A 19,723-nucleotide genomic window follows, 5' to 3' on the forward strand; every position below is an offset into this window, starting at 1 on the left:
ATCCATGGTATTTCATACCTCCTGGCTGATTGGTGAGGTTCCTAGGGAATGCATGATTCTATAACTACTGTTTCCATTTAAAAAGTAAGCTCAAAAAATCCTCTAGCAGATCTTCCCTTGTAATAAGCAAGTCCAACCTGCTATTCTATCAAAATAGAAACGGAAGTACCAAAAATGTATGAGAGAGAACCAGAGAGCTTATAAACACTTACTGGCTTTTCACAGGAAAGGCTGAAGTGGTGGGAAGGAATATATGACCCACAAAATAATCTGAATCAAATGCAGTCCAAGATTTTTTGCTCATATTTGTTCCAATTCCCCGATGTGGACATATTCCAGACAACTCATAAGGAAGCCAAAACAAGGATTCCCAATTTTGCATAGTTTGCTGCACTTGGGTAGAATATAACTCCTGTTTCTGGAATTCATTCCATAAGCCCAAATTCTTCACATTAACCTCATGTCTGACATCCCACTTGAACGTGTGATCCACGAAATTACATGGTTTAGTTCTGAAAGTAATGTTATCTCACATAACACCTACTGCTGTCCCAGACTTGACTGTTACCCAAGCCTCTTAAGAATTTACACTTCACCTCTTGGGAACCACACAAAATAGACAGTAGACATGCTTACAAAACAAACTATTTTGCAGTGAGTTTTTCAATGCCATTATTCTGTTTACAGAAAAATTGCAAAGTACAGGTCATTTGGAGGCACTTTTCTTTACGTGCTTGCTTTCAGAATTTACCTGGCTTTCCATATCATACATTTCGGATACTCTGGATCCTCAGTTCATTTAGCTACCACAAGTAATATCCAGTCTGAGATAGCAAAAAAGGATCTTTGTGCAGAGAATTATGGCTACCTCTCGTCTTAAGGTTCCTCTCATGAATTGTGATAAACCCCTACAGAGAGGAAGAAACTACCATCATTTTTAGTGAGTAAAATTAGGGAGTTTAATATTCACTACATAAATCAATTCTTTCAGACACGACTGTGTAGGGCAATCTATCAAAATGGGAAAACCTTTTAAATGTAGAAACCCTGACACTGGCAAGTTGTTCCTACCTGTTAACCAGGTACTCTTAAAACTTCAGTGTAATACAGAATTAAGGAAATAGAGAAAGCAAAAGAATCCTGCTTTTAAAACAAAAACATCAATTTGAGACAAACAGGTACATAAATTATCAAAACCCACTGTAAGTCACTCATGCATTCTGAAATCCTCACAGTCACTATGATACTGAACACTTCCAATAGCATGGACCATAGGTGAGGGACCAAGCAAGAAAGAGTGAGCAAATATATATAAATAGATTTTTGCAGCTGGTTGTGGATATCAAAGACTTACAAGTATCTATTAATATTGACAGGGCCTGGGCAGATAGAGATTGCACTATTAAAATTTTGCACAATACAGGGAGTGGGAAAGTTCTGGCTAAGACTGGAATTTTTCATAAGGTTACATATTTGCTCCAAATGATATTTACTATTTCAGTGTCCACAAACTTGCACTTAAAGAACTCAAATAACTAATATGCTATAATACAAACTGCACACAGTTTACCCTATCCACCCTAATGCATGAAAGACCTGAGATGACCTTCTTAGAACTTGCAATTACAACAAGGTATGGTATGTTAAGCCTCATGCTTACACAGTAAGCCCTTCTCACTGTAAAAGTGCCAAGCTGAGAGATATATTGTCTGTGTGCCTCCTGCATGCCTTTTCAGCAAGAAGAATGGCACACAGCAAGGTCAGGCAGTGCATTGTCAGGGGCTGCCACACAGTATTTTCAAAGCCCCTACAAAATCTAAAGCTGGGCTGTTTTCTTTGATGAAAGATGAGTTTTTACAAGTTAAAGATAAATAACATACTATTTATTCAACTTATTTCAAGTAGAAACATTCTGCACATGTTTGGATTCTCATCAGCTCTTGGCCTGCAGGACAAACTTCCTAACACAGAAAGCCAAAAAATACCAATGATCTTTCTTTAAGACGATCTCTAGCTCAATCACTCGTGATTTAATTTTCTTTATCTACAAACACTTCAATGCCTAACAAGGAGCCTTGAACCAACAAAGAAAGGTCTGTGAAGTTCTACTCTCTGTTCAATTTAGTTCTGAAAAATTACCTTAGTACCTGGATAATCATAAAAGAAAACACAGCACAAAAATACTTTTTCATTTGCATATAAATTTGGTTTAAACTGCTCAAATACATATATATAACACTAATATTCCAAAAAAATGAATCAACAAGAAGTGCCAAAGTTGACTCCAGGGGAAAAAAAAAAAAAATCTTCTTACTATAATTGGAAAGCAAGCAGGTTTGATAAATACATAACCATCAGAAGGAAACATGAATATGCAATCCCGCATTTTTAATTTATTTTTCTTACCATACTTTGAAAATTCTCAACACTTTAAAGTACTACTCCAAGCAACATTAACTCTTCTTCAGACACCTATTCACAAGATGCAGCTAGACACAAAATTTTACCGGAGTACTTGGGTAACTTCTGTGATATTTTCCCACCAACTCAAACGTGGTTGCAGAGTCCATCATGAGGATACTCCCTAAAAGTACTAGACAGAGTTGCAGCTTCCATTAGTTCCTACACTATGAGACAATTCTCAAGAGGTAAACTAATGCAAATTGCATTAAACTACAGAGTTAAACTACAGCTGACAGCTGTTATATTTTTTACAGGATAGAACCAGTTTTCATAACTATCATGTGAATTGGGCAGATGCTTATTTAAAACAGCCTTATAATTAGCATAGTTATAAGCGATTGAGATTTAGTGGCATTCACTTTACTCAGAGGAATTAATAATTCTGCTGAAAATGCATTGAATTACTTTACTACTACTCATTCATTGAAAAAGAGAATGCAGTTTCTTACTTGGAAAACAAGACTTTCAGAAATCACAGGAAACTACCATTAGAGTTTCTCATAAATTCACTATCTATTCAATGTATCACAATTGTCTTCCCTAAGAAAAAAAAAAATTAATGGTCAGCAACTGGACTAAACATTACACCATCAATTTAGAGATAATTGAAAGGATCTGCCTTTAAAATTGCAGTTGTCCAATGCAAACACTTTACTACTTACAGGTTTGCACTGTCACAAATATAAACATTAGTTATTTTAAAAATACTTTTCATAAATTCCTTTACAGAAAGGAGAAAAATATGAGAGTCGCAAGAGTTAGTGATACAAGCAGGAATGAAACAGAGAGGATCAACAGAATGCCAGTTCCCTAAAAGGCATCTTAGGAAAAGCAATTAATTATGACAGAGTACTGGTCAGAAAAAAAAAAAAAAAAAAAAAGCCCCAAACCAACTGGCTGTCCTCACCAAAGAAAATCCTAGATAAGGCAGCATTTAATCCCAGCACAGAGAAACAACTATGAAGGACCCTGAGAAAAGAAATGTAATACGTGTCAAGTTAAAACAAATGAAGTTATTAAAACAAGTAGCTATTATACTATTGACAGAAAAGAAATCTAGGTCAGAATTTTTAAACTATTTTCTGTTGAGATGTACTGTGAAGTTTACTCTGGCATTGTTATTTCTAGAATTTAAACTTGAGTGATACACTTCTAATGAGTCAAAAATTATTACACTCTTATGTGTTCCCTAGCATTTAACCTTGTGTGCCTGCAAACCCATGCATGGTATCCAAATGAGACAGCCTTTTTTAAACATGAAGAAAAGGAAACATATGAGAAAACCACAAGTGATATAAAAAACCATCCAGTACATGTGGGTTTGTCTTCTCCAGAATTTTAATATTTTCTACAGGAAAAATTTATGAAGATAAAAACCAATTTATTTCTAGATGGTCTTAAGGCATCTAAAATGGCACAGAATACTCATAAAGACCAAGACATGACACTGTAGACCAAGAAGAGGTTGTCCTTAAATTGATTCAGCCCTCTGTGTCACACTGATCTCATAAAACAGGTATGTGCAGTCTGTAGACACTGAGGATGATTAACCTACTGGAATTTTCTTCTGAACTTCCATTTCTGATATTTTTGGCACTCAGTAGAAAAGGTAGCAAACGAACTTCAAGAAGGAATGTCACTGAGAAATATCTTTATTCATATATTTATTTGTGGCATCAGTTTTGCAAGAGACATACACTGACTATTTGAACTGCAAAAAATTACAAATCTGGTGGCACTGAAAGCCAGCTGATGCCCAGAGATGCCATACAGAGCCTGATATGTACATTTACCTTTTCTGCAGAGGCCAGCATGTTCCAAAACACCCCAAGTAACAGGCTGGTTAGAAAAAGACATCCTTATAAATCCAAATTACAATGCACGAAACTTTTAAAATTACTGAGCCAAGAAACACACTGCTGCATACATAAATCCAAAATAACTTCTTCATCCTCCAACTAATCTGCCAAAGCTGACAATTCCATTTTTAATACAAGAGAAAAAAGGAAAAAGTTGTATGTATAACATGATTTCTTTATTTTTTTGTTTCCCTCTTTAAATAAAAGTAGTAAGTCCCATGGTTTGCCTGTAATACATAATTGAAAAAGAACAGGTAACAAGCTACTGAGACAGATATTAACATAAATTTTGTCCTCATTCACAGGACATTGCAATTCTAATAAAGGTTATGACACCAGAATTGATCTAGAAATATACACCCTACAGTAAGTGATGGGAAATATCATTATATTTGTGATATTTGTGAAACACTTGACTGAAAAAACAAGCTAGACTTTCTAACTATTTCTATGAAAATAACTCATATCAATTACAGAATCACAGAATCACAGAGTACTGAGGTTGGAAGAGACCTCCAAGATCATCGAGTCCAACCTATGTCCTAACACCTCGACTCAGAGAATAGACTATAACATGGCACTAAGTGCCATGTCCAGCCTTTTCTTGAACACTTCCAGAGACGATGATTCCACCACCTCTCTGGGAAGAGCATTCCAGTACTTTATTATTCTTTCAGTGAAAAATTTCTTCCTAACATCCAACCTATACCTTCCCTGACGTAGCTTGAGACTGCGTCCTCTGGTTCTGTCAGTTGCTGCCCAGTGGAAGAGACTGACCCCCACCTGTCTACAGCCTCCCTTCAGGAAGTTGTAGAGAGCAATAAGGTCACCTCTAAGCCTCCTCTTTTCCAGTTTAAACAACCCCAGCTCCTTCAAACGTTCCTCATAAGACTTATGTTCCAAGCCCTTCACCAGCCTTGCTGCCCTCCTCTGGACACGTTCTAGCATATCAACGTCCTTCCTAAACTGAGGGTCCCAGAACTGGACACAGTACTCAAGATGTGGTCTCACCAGTGCCGAGTATAGGGGAAGAATGACCTCCCTGCTCCTGCTGGCCACACAATTCCTAATGCAGGCCAGGATGCCGTTGGCCTTCTTGGCCACCAAGGCACATTGCTGGCTCATATTCAGCCGAATTAGAATTCTAGCCTCTGCTTTCATTCTAGATACTTTAATTAATTAACTGAGTAGGATAACTCTTCAAAGCCATTTTTTTCTAAAAGAAAAGTTTTGGTCATGTGCAGAAAAAGTTCTATTCCTGGCTTTTACAGCTCATCTAGAATTTATTTCCTGCACTGTTCTGGATCCAGCCACGATGGGGAACGAACAAGACATTAGACTACTCAGTTACACCTCATGTCAGTGCTAGGGGCAGGGAAAAGAGACTCTTCCAAGAAGAAGGGCATTCCCTTTCCAGTCACCAGAAGCCATTGGACAGTCAAGCAAAGGAGACCATTTCCATGCAAATCACCTTCTCTTTGCGCACTTTGGTTATTAATTACTCTTTGCTTTCATATCCACTGCTGTTTCCACCAAATTGTTCTGATAATAACATTAATTATTCTAATATTGTTCATAACCCATAATCTCTGCCTTTTGGGTCCCCCACCAGAGGGAGGGAGGGAGGGGAGCAGATCATGGTTTTCTTTTCAATGGGAGTACTAAATTGGTGAATACTGTTCCCAAACCATGACATGGTTCATACTCATTATTATATAAAAGATGACCTAAGGGCCTCTGTACTTAAAAAGGTCACTAGGACAGAGTTCAACCCCTATTTAAGCCCTTGTGTTTCACCACATGAGAATGCTCACTGAAATTAATTCCACACATCCAAATAATTCAAATAAAAATCTTGATAAAGTACTAATTATTCTAAAAACTGGTTCCAAGCTAGCTGCTAAAGAGGGCTGCAGAAACTATGCAAGACTATGAAAAGTTCAAGGATGACTGGTGTGCCTCTGTGGTGTTTCCAGTGCGCCTCTCTGTGCAATTGTGAGGAATAAAAAGAAGAATTGTATTGCACAAGGGTTAAGAAAACTGTTCTACTCATGAGTTTTTTATCTCCACATTGAAAGCACACTTTGCTGCAACACACCATGTGCTTTCATTTACTAAACACTGGTTAACTAATTAAACTTGGAAATAAAAATGAAAGTCACAAATCATGGTCTTTCTTTTGTTTCTTTTTTTTGCTGGTAGAAGTAAATTGCATTTTGTCCGTGCCTTCTGTCTTATTAATAGTGTAAAAGCAAAGGTACTCCACTAGAATTTCCAGTGAGTATGCATACTCAGTCCCAGTTACGAAACTGGAGGTCCATGTCTGCAGCCCCACTGAAGTCAGCACAACAATTACATGAAAATGGATCTAAACCTCCAACCTTTAATAATGAACCTGAGCTTCACGAAATGGCTATTTATTAGCTCTATGCATTAAGCCCTATTTCAGAAAACTGAACAGGAAACTTCCTAACAAAGGTCTTGTCTGAACTACTTATTTTATATTGGGAAGTAAAGGTTACATAACATATCACCTTTTTTCTATTCTTGCATATGATGCTCATATCAGTGTAATTTTTTCGTAAGAAAATAACATTCATATATAAACAGATGCAGGATCTTAGGAGAAAACTGAAAAAAGGAAGTCTTTATCTTGTCTGTCATTAAGTAATTGAGACAGTTCTTCAGTACCAACAGATTTAAAACTGATAATGTTCAAAATCGAAATACTTCTAAGTAAAATAAAGGAATAAATAGTTTACAAAAGTACATTTCCAAAGCCTCAGAACTTCACAAAAAGCCATGGCTAATAGAAGGTCATACAACTCATCTTTTATGATTATTCAGATTCTCTGGAGAAAGTAACTATATTGGTTTATGAAAGGAAATCAGAAAAAAGTCTTTCTTCTTTCCATATTTAGCTATTTAAATATTCATTAATCTTTAGTTACAATGGTACATCATATAAGCATTCATGAATAGTACACAAGGTAATGCAGTAAAATACTGTCCAAGATCCTAAAAATTTGAAAATAATTTTATTAGGCTTTAAAATACAAAGAAAAGGATAAGCAGAAATAAAGGAAGGAAGTTCAATGTGAATGTTGTGTGATCTGGATACTGTTAGCATCAAGTATGTATAGTCTTTGTATACTGCTAAGTGCTCACCTGCAAATAAGAGTTGTCATTGCAGCAGTTGTAAAACAATATGTGTGGTAGTCTCACATTCATAAAAATCCAAAGCTGTCTTTTAAACAAACAGCAGACATTCTTAGAGTCAACAAAATTGCTCTCCAAGGATTCCACTGGAGTAGTCTGCAGTTCCAATAGTTTAACATAAATCATTTGTTCATCAAAAATCCTGTGAAGACTTGTTTTGGAGAGGAAGTGTAACTGCATGTCACTTACACTCTTCCCTCAAATCCAATCCTTTTAAATTATTTATTCATCCCCACCATAAATATTTCAGATACTTGTTATCATCCACTTCATTTTCCCCTTGATTCAAGCAAGAGTGCTCTGTATCTGTATTTCTCATTATTCTGTTTAGAGCACGAACAACTTTTCAAAAAGATAACATTCACATACTAAATACAGAGAAAAACCTGCTCTCTTCAATTTGTGTTTTCCACAGTGATGCCAACAAGGTTGAATACAGTGTGACCATTGCTGTTAGTTCCCTGGCCAAATTTAGAAAGATTTTATATATTTTAACACTGATAGCAACAATATGCTATTTGTGTTTCATTTTAAAATTATATTGGGAAATTTGTTGCAACTGCCAAAAAATGCATCAAGCATCAGGTAAAGAGGTAGTCACCACGTCGTTTTGACAGGGTTTAAGTGGTTTTGGTTCTCAAAGAATAAGTTAAATTTCAATATCTTTACCTCTGAAGATCCCAGCTTCTACTGGAAGTAAAGAGAGTAATATTCAGGATAGAATGTTCATATACCATTGCATATACCAATGTACCGCATTGCATTGCATGTATAATTGCATGTACCATTGCAACTACCCATTCTTTTTAAGTAATACTCTATCAAAAGTACAGTCTTGTGATTGAGATAAACGTGCAGATTATGTGCTTAGAAAGACTTTTTTTTTTCTTAAGCGGTAGGACACAGACTCGCACAGTCTCAAGGTTATGCATACTTTAAACACACATGGCAGAAAAAAAGTTAAAAGTCTACTATCCCTCTCAGCATAGTAGAGGACATTAGCTTCCACAAAATCTTCTGGCTATAAACAAATCAAGGGTCTTGGAGGGATGAGCATGAGGATCCCACGTTTTAACTATGGAAGGTTTACAGCCACAGCATATCTAGCCTTGAGATGAAGAACACCTTGGATCACTCTTAACAGCTCCCTCTTCAAACACAGAAGTGGTATCAGCAGCTCCAAAAGAAGGCTTTCTACAGGCTACACCAGCTAAAGCTGATCTGGTAAAGGGTTTCTTAAAGGAACTGATAAAAACAGGACATAAGAAGATATCTGAACTTCAGTAAAAAGAGCAGTAAAAACTATAATTATGTTCTGTATCACATTTTATTTTATACTGGTAAAATCACCTCTCTTTAACTTTAAAGTACCTCACAGCCAACAAATACATGCTTCCTAATGTTCTCACAAAATATTTCCGGAAACAAACCCACAGGACTCAAAGTACCTATCAGGGGAAACATTCTAAAACTTTTCATATTCTGTCACGTTGCAAGTTAATTAAAAGCAGTATCATCCACCAAAAAAGCATGGCGTGATATACAGCAGAGAAGGCTTGGCCTTATTGAGGTCTGCTGATCTTGCAAGTACACTGTAGGAACAACTGGTAATCGTGAACTCTGGGGCACTCGGCTGAAGAGATGAGCAAATACCCCATGCCTTTTTATCAAAGATTGACATTCCCTAAGGGAATTACCTTGCTAGCTTCCTCTCCATATGATGATCTCGGTTTCTTAAGTTGAGTACTCCCTTCTTTACAGCTTCTGTTTGATTCTTTCACATTGGATTTTTGCAAAGTTTGCAAATCTGTTTTAACTCGCTTTGGATTTAACTTTTCTCAATCTTTGCACCAGCAGTAACCACATCAAAGATCCTTTAAAAATGCCACAATTTGTTCCAAGTTTAATATAAATAAAATATATTTACTTAATTTTCATTGTTAAGACCATTGTTAAGGAAATTAACATACAAGCAAATTGAAAGTAATGGTTAACTGCTACATATTTTTTTCTCATTAACTAGAAGGATTTAGAAGATAATGCCTCTTGCCATCAAAACCACACTCTTCTGTCTCTGCTGCATACAAAAAACTGCTTTGTTCAGCTCACTATACTTTTTCATCTTTGAACAAGATGAAACATGACTGGGTAAATAAGTTTCAGCAGTTACAGGACAGACAATTCTCAAACTAAATCTTACAAATCCTTAGGATGACTAAAAATTTCCATAACATTTATATATTTTTACAACACCGTAATTTTTAGTCTAGTACCATAGCCAAATTCTAATTGGAGCAATTACAGTCTACTTAAATTCTCTATCTAAATCATCAGGAAATGGCTTTCTTCCATTCTGGACAAGTATCACTGGTATGCCCCGTTAAACTTCTGAAAAACAAAATTTTAAATATCTCCAAATAATTCTAAAACCTGAAATACAGCTATGCTATCATTTTGGAAACAGGCCAAATCAGAGTACAGCCTTGGGGCCTCTCCACAGCCCAAGGCTGTACTTGTTTCAGGGACATAATTACAACATGATTAGTATCCCTTTGGTGCTGCAGGGAGAAACAGTTCTCTGTTCCAAAGGAGAATGAACTGTAACCCAGCTCCAAACAGAAGGTAAATCCTTGCAAATCCATCTGGAAAATTCTTCAACAATCACCTTTACTTGTTGCCTCAAGCCACAAAAAGTGTCACAAGATGCTAACACTACATTAAGTTTTGTTAAAGATCTCAGTACATTTTCTAACGACATGTAGAAGAGAGAATCAACAAATACAGTCTCTGTTACTAAAGTCTTCTAACATGTATCACCCATTCCCTTGAAAAACGTTTATGTCCTAGATCTAAATCTGTCTATCTACCAATCCTGACACAACTGCTGTTGCTAGTCTTTGTCCCTCTTCAGAGAGATTTTGAGTGCACAGACATCAGACAGACTCCCAGTGCATTTTGCCAGGGAAAAAGTGCTGGAGAAGTCTCTACCATATTTCCTAATCCAAAATCTACCACAGGCAATATTGCCCCCATTAACCATTTGCCCTTTTGTAAAATAAGCTGTTTCCTCTTTTAAAGATTATCTTGAAATTTTTAGAAAGGTTAAGATCACAGGATAAGATCAACCCTGAAAAACTTCACACTATGGAAGATGCTCTGCTTCCTCCCTCCCCTTCTCAGCTTATGAGCATGTCAAAAATGGACATTGAGAATTCCACCAGGTTTTACATCATTAGAAGAAAAGGCACCACAGAAAAGCAAGTGCTGATCACAACTCAAATAGCTAGCTTTAAACTTCTTCACTCCCCAAATCAATGCAAGCCTTTTATATAAAACAGGACACTAAACCAAGAGGAAAGTATCAGAGGGAATTAATACCACATGTATCTATTGTCCTTAAAGTGTACTTGATAGAGCGTTATTCCTTACACTACTATAGTAACACATTTGGATAAATACTCACAAACATACTCAGGTTTATTTAGAATCATCACTTTTGACACAAATGGAAGTGGATGATACCACATTAGCAGTCATTTAACCTAAATATTTATTTGTTAAATGCAACTAATCATCAGTATCAACACAGATTAAACACAGAAAAATCCTTTAAAATAGCACCACAAAGACTTGTATATATCAAATGAACTTGTATCAATTTGAGAAAGAAAATACTTCAAGTCAGAATTCACACATTTAATAATACCTAAGGCTCTGTTAAAAAATTTGTTTGGTTTGTATCAAAGGTGATTTATGCAAATTACAAAAATGCATAATACTCAAAATATACCAGCGTCAATTCAAAATATTCAGCAATTACCTGCTGTTAGTCATTTTCCCATTAAAATACCAAGAGGGTATGAAAAATTCCCATCAAAGAAAATAACTACTCCTTCCACCTTAATGTTTATCAAGTAAAATAAATCATGTGAGCTGGGCAGTCCCGGACTCAAAAGCTGTCTGCCTCATAGCAAGCCCAATCTGACAAATGTCTCTACTGACAATCTGCCGTAAGAAACCAAAAACAACTGAACAAGCAACCGTGAAAAAATCCCCACATCTAAAGTTAGACTTGAGAGACAGCGGGAAAATGTCAGGGTGAAGCCAGTATTTTGGTGTATTTTATCTGTTATACAAAATTCCCAAGACTTCAGATTACAAATTATACACTACAACACCCAGAACTACTAAAAATACACTTGATTTCCTCAGGATCAAAACCACAGACACTTGTGTTTTCAAGAAATTACTTCAGCAGCAAAATATAATGATAAAAGAGAGACAGTCTCACACTACATCTGGGGAAAAAATATTCAGCTTTCAGTTTCTCCTGTCTCAGTTCTGCACCCAAGCATACCAACCGCAGGCTATGTACAAGCAAAAGAAAGGAATCACAGAGTTCTCATAACTGCAACACCTGCCTTCCTTGGGGCTCGCAAGATCATACTGTGATCACCAATCGATCAACAGGAAACCAGGAAAGCACAGCTGCTTCCTGATTCCCTTCACAGGAAAGAAAATAACTGAGTTCATGAGCAGCAGTAAGGGGAGGCTCTAGACCCCAAAGGCCTCTGGCATTCACACTGACACAAAATCTCCCCAGTTATAAATTAACTGTTTAGACTGAAAACCCACAAGTCTCATATTTCTGCTGCTCTGCTTATTCTCAACCAAATCTATTCTAGACTGTTTTGTAACTATTGTCTTCAGTTCAGACAAATTTAAATCACACCAGACTGCAAGTTACCTTTCTGTCTGAAACTTTTCTTTAGCGTCTTTTGACTCTGGTCACCAGTAACTTCACTTCATCAAGCCAGTTGCAGTATTATTCAAATACGTAAGAATAAAAAATTAATACCAGTGTCTTGTTGGAAATTAAAACAGCTAATCAGCACTGTGATTACTGAGGAAGACAGGCTGAAGTAATTTGTTTCTGCAATGCCTTTGGCATTCCAGAGAAGCTGGCAGAAAAGAAATAGTGATTTTAATACAACATGACACATAGCAACTGAAACTCAGTGATTCTATAATGCCCTCAGAAACAGAGACCGGCTCCACAGTTCCCTAACAGCTAAAAGTTAAGAGAATTCCTAACACAGGTCAACAGTGAGTGAACTTAGATTTATGTAATTCTCAAAGAAAATTCTGGATTTATCTCTGCATGGTTCCCTGAGACAGAACAAGTCATCTGTGGGTACAGATACAATCACAGGAGGTGTGGGACTAAATTGTACAGTCCAATAATTAAAAGAAATCCATAGGCAACAGTGAATCAAATGAATCAGACAAAGTGATATAAATACCTTAGACACCAGAATTTCCTATTACTTATCCCTTGTAGCTAAACAAAAAACAAAAAAGAAAAATTGTCAGCACATAAGTTGAGGGTCACTCTAAAAAATGAGTTATGTCATGGCTTAAGAAGCTCCTCTCAAGCACTCTAAAATGTAAGTTCAAAACATGCAAGGTAAGAGATGTTATAGAAAAAGAATAAATAGGCTGAATCCCCAGTAAAAACAAAAGAAAAATACAAAAGAAAGCCTTGGGACACCTGGAAATACATGGGGTTTTTAGAGTTTGGTTTACATTTGTGTATATAACAGGACATACAGGTCTTTTTTTAATAACAGATGGTTCAAAACAGCAGTAAGTAAGGCTGTTTTCACAGGACTTCTGTCATTGTTGTTACACATGGAAACCATCACACAAAACCCAAGGCCACAAAATATTCGATCCAGGCAGTTTTGAAGAACAAACATCAAACCATTACTCTTTTCACAGAATCATCAAATAATCAAGGTTGGAAGAGACCTTTAAGATCATTTGGTCCAACCCAGCACTACTACTGTAACCCTGAAACCACTAAACCACACCACCTAGTGCTAGATCCAGATGCCTTTTAACTAAATAGAGGAAGTCTTATTAACAGAATATCTGTGACATCAAAGTTAGGCTGTCAGGGGTCCTCCTGATTTCAACATAGATAGAAAAAACTATTCTTAACAAAGAACAGGTTTGGCACTTACTTAGAAAAATGCAAATCAAAATAAACACAAATAAAAAAAACAGCCAACCAACCAACCAAAAAGCACTCAGTTACCATACTTAATTTCCTAAAAACAGTTCTGGCACAATTGCTCTCCCTAGATTCAAGCCCACCTCTGCCTCCTCTTTCTTGTACAAAATTCTACATATGCTTTTGGAAACAAATCATCCAAAATAGCCATACTAAATATTTATTTATCTAGTTTTTTCATAACATGAAAACAAAAAAAGTAAACAATATACACTAATTGATGCTGATTTTCCCTTGAGACTCAAATGCATATTTTTGTTTAAAATCCTGATATTTTTAAATGAAAATAATTATTTGCATTTGATGAATTATCATTAGAAAAACAGAAAAAACTGCAAGAAAAACAGAAAATCTGCATTTTGAACAAGTCATACATCACCTGGAAATTTCATCAAAAAGGAATGGCACATATATAAATCAGAGCCCACTCACAGGATTAAAACATTAAAGAGAAACAAACTACTTACATTATCTTCCTCCTCTGTATCATCGTCATTGTCGTCATCACTATCCTTGAACCCAGGAGGAAGTGGTGGCCCGATGAATTCTTCATCATCATCATCATCAGTATCCTCAGCTTGACCTTTAGCAGAACTCTGTGCTTGCACAGAAGGACCACTTAATGCTTCATTTGAGCTGTCCTCACTTTCACTACACACTGCCTCTCTGCAAGGAAAATGTAAAATATTAGTATTCAAAGAACACCATCACTTCCACTGAAATTCTCAGATAAAAGATGTTGAGCACTCTTGTAAATCAGTAGACACCAAAATTAGCAGCAAAACGTACACTAACTTTCATTAACATAGTGTAGGCCCACCATCACCTTTCGAAATACTTGCAAGTGTTTCAAAAGTTCCATTAAATTGCAATTCTGCTGTTGCCCAAATCAGTTGAGCAAACACACTATTTTTGGCACTCGGAAATTTCTGAAAAGCTGAGTTGCTGTGTCTGTGTTCCTGCAGCTCATTCAAAATAGCCGCGCTCCCTCTGCTGGCAGCTCCCAAGCCACACCGCTTGAAAGGGCAGAACGTCTACTCCGTGTGAGAAGCTCAACTTTCAAGGCTTCATTTGGGAGCTTGCATTTTCAGAATTTTTAAGTGAGCAGGCTGAAAAAAATAGTCTTCTTTTCCAGTATCTTTGTGAAAATAGAGAGGTATTGTTTGGTTTGGGTTTTTTTAAAGTTTAGATTATCATGTTAAAACTATGATAAAAACCAAAAAAGTTCAGAAACATAATAAAAAACTAAGAAAATTGGTCTGACATACATAATTGTGACAGAGAATGCTGCCCTGCTTTGCCTCCAGAACTAGCTGTACAAGCAGCTACTAAGTTGCATGGAAAAAAAAAAAAAATTGTTTGTTACACAATTGAAACTGTGTTTCAGAAAGAAAAGAAAATAAACTAAAACCAACATGACTTTGTACCTCAGATGTTACAGTGAAGAGCAGGGTTTGTATGCTAATAGCTTGTCTAATTTAAAGAACTAGACCAGAATATGACTATCTCAAAAATATAACTGCAAAAGAGCTTCTCTTACTCTACAACCATGGGACAATCAATATCCTTTCAACAAAGGGAAGGTTTTCCAGCATGAGAGGCACAAATTGGGATCTTCAAAGTTCTTCAAGTAAGCTATCTTCATAACTAGCTTCATAACACAATATGCAAAGAGTTGCATTTTGAAAGTTGATATGAATTCCTACACTAGCAAACCACACATCTTTTCCTCAAAAGCCAAATTATTTAATTAGTTTTTGAATGAAATCAAATATACACTCAGTCAGTGAGAAGGATGTATACAACATAATGATTCAACAAGGCCAATCCAATCCTAGGAGTCCCAAATATTCAGATCTTTATATAGACATCCAAGAACAGTACCTTTGTTCCTCATTACCTTTACCATTCTCTCATTTGCTGGGAAGGAAATTGATCAAATCAAACGTTTCAGATTCTGAGAGGCAGCACAGCTACTCTGCATGTGACATGGCCAGTGCTGAAGTGTAATTTTTCACCACACTCTAAGCATGGCAGGGACAGCCAAATATTCCAGCAACAGCTACAGATATTCTCTGTCCTGACTGGGATAAAGTCAAACATAGGAGCATACCAATGCAGCCGGACCAAAAGCCCATCTACCTTTTTGGCAGCAGCTGGGAGTGGTGCTGACAGAAAGGACTAAACAAAGGGTGTTTCCCTAAACTTCCAATCTTACAATCTTACTTTACCAGGGGCTGTAAAGAAAGATAAACCACTTTGCCAGTCCCTCTCCCAGGATTCAGAAAAGTGTAAGGAGATTTTTTTTATTTCCCTCATTATCTCCTCAGTAAGTAAAACAAGCTGTAAGAGAAGGGAAAAAAATATGGAAAGCAGTACCAGAGCATGGATGGCACACTGAGAACAGCAAAAACAAAAAATATTTTGAGAGCTGTGCTAGTATGTGGAGATATCCCCCCCATGTGTTCATTCTCTGCATATCACTCAATTTTCTCAGCTTTCTTCTTTTCATATACTGACACTTTCGTTTCACAAGGTGTAATTATTATACGTATGCAAAAATTAAGTACCACAGCTATTGCAAACATTTCTCTACAGGGAAGAGGTAGCTCAGGAGAAAAAATAATCATTAGCTGTATTTCACATAATTTTGCAGTGACACTTTAACAACTGAAAAATTGGTATATGAGCTACTCCGGTAATTTAAAAAAAAACTCTGATAATTTTTTAAAAATTTAAATTCAGTAAACTGTTGTCATTATCAGAGAATAAAAGATGCTATGCATATTAGATCAACTCATAGTAACTAAAATCTTTGTAATAAAAATAACTAGAAAATCCTGTATTTCAGACTAAAATTGTCAGTTGCAGGATTGCTCCTCTGAATTAAGACTGAGTCATAACAGCATGTCTTTCTAGTTTCCTGTTTTTACTTCTAAGAACTAAGCAACATATCTTTTTTTATATGGAAATATCAAAATTCCCTGAGAACTTTTCATGTTAAGCCCTTCCTTCTTAATGCTCAGCAAAAAAACAAAAAGAAAAACAAAGAAAATGTACTATGAGCAGAATTCTGATGACTTATCAGAGCCTACCTAATAACTCAGCCTAACAAAATGCATTTTTTATCTTCCTTTATATAAAGTCCCTGGAGGTCTCTCTTGTCAAGTCAATTAGAAGAACGAGAAAATTATGGAAAACCTCTGTATTGACCTTATCACTTGTTTAAATTGGCTATGTATACTGGAATCACCCATTTACAATACACAATCATGTTATATTTAAATTCTTGTCATCCCTCACTATGGCACCAAATGGGTATATAAGATCATTAGAAGCAAATAGAAGCACAGAATATTTTGCCTAGAGTACAAGATGTTACATAAGATACAGAAAGTAGTATACTGTGCAATCAAGTATTTCAGTGAGAGTGCCCAGGTTTTCCGAAGACTAACAGGCAAAACCAAAATCTTCTAATAAAAATTTGTTCAGTCTGAAAGTCTACAAGTTTGTCTTTAATAACTTACCACATATAGGCTGTATCAGCCCATAATATGCATTTATAGAGATCTACTATAGTCTTGTATGGGCTGTTAAACTTCCATCGATACAGAAACTAGGAAGGTACAGCTGCCAGCTGTCATGTCTGCCAGCCTTGCCACACAGCGGACTTGTGTGGTCCTCATTCCCCTCAGCTACTTTTGATTCCTTTTGATTTTCAGAATTTAAACAGAATTAAAATACATAGCATATATTGTTTGTCAGAAACAGACAAAAGTTTAAGAATAAACTTCAGACTTAAGTAGAAAAATAGCTTTCTCTTCCTCACCATTATTCCATAAAATCCACACACTGAGGCTGTCCACCTAGTTTGCCTTCTTTTTCATTAGGCATGAACAAGAATATTCTGTCTACAGGTAGACACAATAGCTGCTATTAAAGTCATCACATGTTGTCATTGTATTTGCCCTAATATTTTTGAAAAACAGGGGTAACAACATTGATCTAGTTTTTTAACAAGTACACAGAACAAGATCAAGGAGGAAGCAGTAATTTTCCCTATTAAATATACATAGTCAATATTTGCAAATATTGGCGCATCTTTAAGAAAGTGTTTTTTTAAAAGTTTAAAATCAGTATTTCCACTGAAATACTTAAGATAATAAGACATAGTCACACAAGCTAAATGATAGTCATGTTATCAAAACAAGTCAACATCCTCTTCAGATAAGAAAGCTGCTACATTGAATCTCCCACCATATCTAAGTACCTTTCGGTTAATGTGGACCTAGGTCCTGTTGTGCTGGATGCTGAAACGGACGAATCAGTGCATGGGATTCTAAACTCCTTTTCAGCCTGGTCTTCTTTTTCTCTTTCACGAGACTCTGAATAGAGAGAGCACAGAAATAACAAATAACCAAGACTTTTAAAAATACTAAAACTTCTGGCTTGCTGGGGACAGTAAGACAGTTTTTTTCACTTAGATTAAATAATTGAAAAGGTAACAGCAAATAAAGGATTTAAGGTAAAATACTTTTTCATAGATATTAAACTTCTATTGCAATGATCACTCAACAAAACATCAAAACGACAAAGTGAACACCTTCCAGTTGTTCATTTGTACATGTTACCAAACATAAATTGATCATAAAAGGATGCTGATATTTCAATTCTTTTCAGCATCATACTAAAACAGATGATCACTTTAGAGAAATGTTGATGTTTTCACAAAGGGAACTAAATTAGTACAGTTAAAAGTATACAGTTGTGTAAATAGGTGAATTTTAAATATGGAAAATAAACACAAAGTGTTGTTTACATTAGTAGTTCATTCTTACTTCACTTGCTGAAAAAGAAACCCTATGGAACACTGCAATAAAATCAAAGCAAACAAAAACTTCCATCTCCAATTAAGCAAGGAGGGAGGTAACACATACAACTACTATATCACTAAAAGTTTGCAAAAAAATTCAGTTAGGGAGAGAAAATGAATCTTTCTTTCTATACAAGAAACATCATGTTCTATTTTGTTCCCTGTTCGATAAACAAGAAAAGAATAATATTTTTCCAGCAAAGCTGGCAAACACTTTCCACTGAAGAGAAACACAAACAGGTGCAAGATACAGAACCAGGAAACATATTTTGATCTGAGCTCCACAAATCAGGTAGTGGGGGAGCCATATCCAAAAGTTATTATGGTCATTCCAAAAACCTAAAAAGCAGAAGTGTATCGCAAGAAATCTGAAAATAAGTGCTCACATTAAGCCAACCCCACAACACATACAGATTCTTCCTTGATATACTCTCAGTATTAAAATTTGTTTCTAAAGTTAAACAGCTGAATTACATACAAAGCTTTATCATTTTCTGATATATTATCAACTTTATAAAGAATAAAATACTGTGTGTTTCTTTTACGTGTATAAGCCTAGAAAGCTGGGGGGGTTGGCTGGGATATGGTCTGCTGCAAGGCAAGGGAGAGGACATACTTAAAATACAGGTCAAGATATCTGGACTTAAAAACATTGTATTTTTGCAACCACTTACTGAACTTCCTTACTAAACAAAAATACTATTATTGTAAATAACATTATTATTGTAAACAAACAATTCCTCATCAGAATGATAGCTCAACCTCAACAAGTATCAAACATAAAAAGGTTTCCAACGTGGACATACATTGCTGTGTTAAGATTCAGCTGACACAAAAAAAACCAAAAAACAAAAACCCACAACCAACAACAGACCTGTCCAAAATGAATTTTGGAATCCCTTGTATATTTGAATTTCATAGTGAATTAAAGTACACAAAGTCAATGAGCCTCCAAAGAGGTCTGATCTGGTTCTGTATAAAATCAGAGCAATAAAAAACATGGCATCACAATAAAACAAAAGACATACGTTCTCCACACACTGGCCAAAGGGAAGGAGAAAACATGAATAACTGGGTTGGCAAAGAGATTTGTTGAGCATGCATGACTGCCCTCAGACATCTTGTTTGGACTGATGCTCTCTTGATTACAGGCAGCAAATGATACCATTTTCTTCATCTCTCACTCCTGAAACAGCAGATGGCAGTGACACACTTGTGGACAGCTATACAACC

The 19,723-nt window shown here is 36.0% G+C and overlaps 1 protein-coding gene across 1 annotated transcript in view; it reads right to left on the reverse strand.

Moving 5' to 3' along the window:
- Nucleotides 1–19,723, reverse strand: part of WDR70 (WD repeat domain 70) — a 139,065-nt gene that overhangs the window by 106,474 nt on the left and 12,868 nt on the right. Inside the window, exons 5-6 of the mRNA XM_056513716.1 lie at nt 17,888–18,002; nt 14,085–14,283 (exon numbers count right to left, since the gene is read on the reverse strand). Of these exons, the coding sequence (XP_056369691.1) occupies nt 14,085–14,283; nt 17,888–18,002 (314 nt within the window). The remainder of the gene's footprint in view (nt 1–14,084; nt 14,284–17,887; nt 18,003–19,723) is intronic.

Source organism: Oenanthe melanoleuca, chromosome Z (genome assembly GCF_029582105.1).
Source record: "Oenanthe melanoleuca isolate GR-GAL-2019-014 chromosome Z, OMel1.0, whole genome shotgun sequence".
NCBI lineage: Eukaryota > Metazoa > Chordata > Aves > Passeriformes > Muscicapidae > Oenanthe > Oenanthe melanoleuca.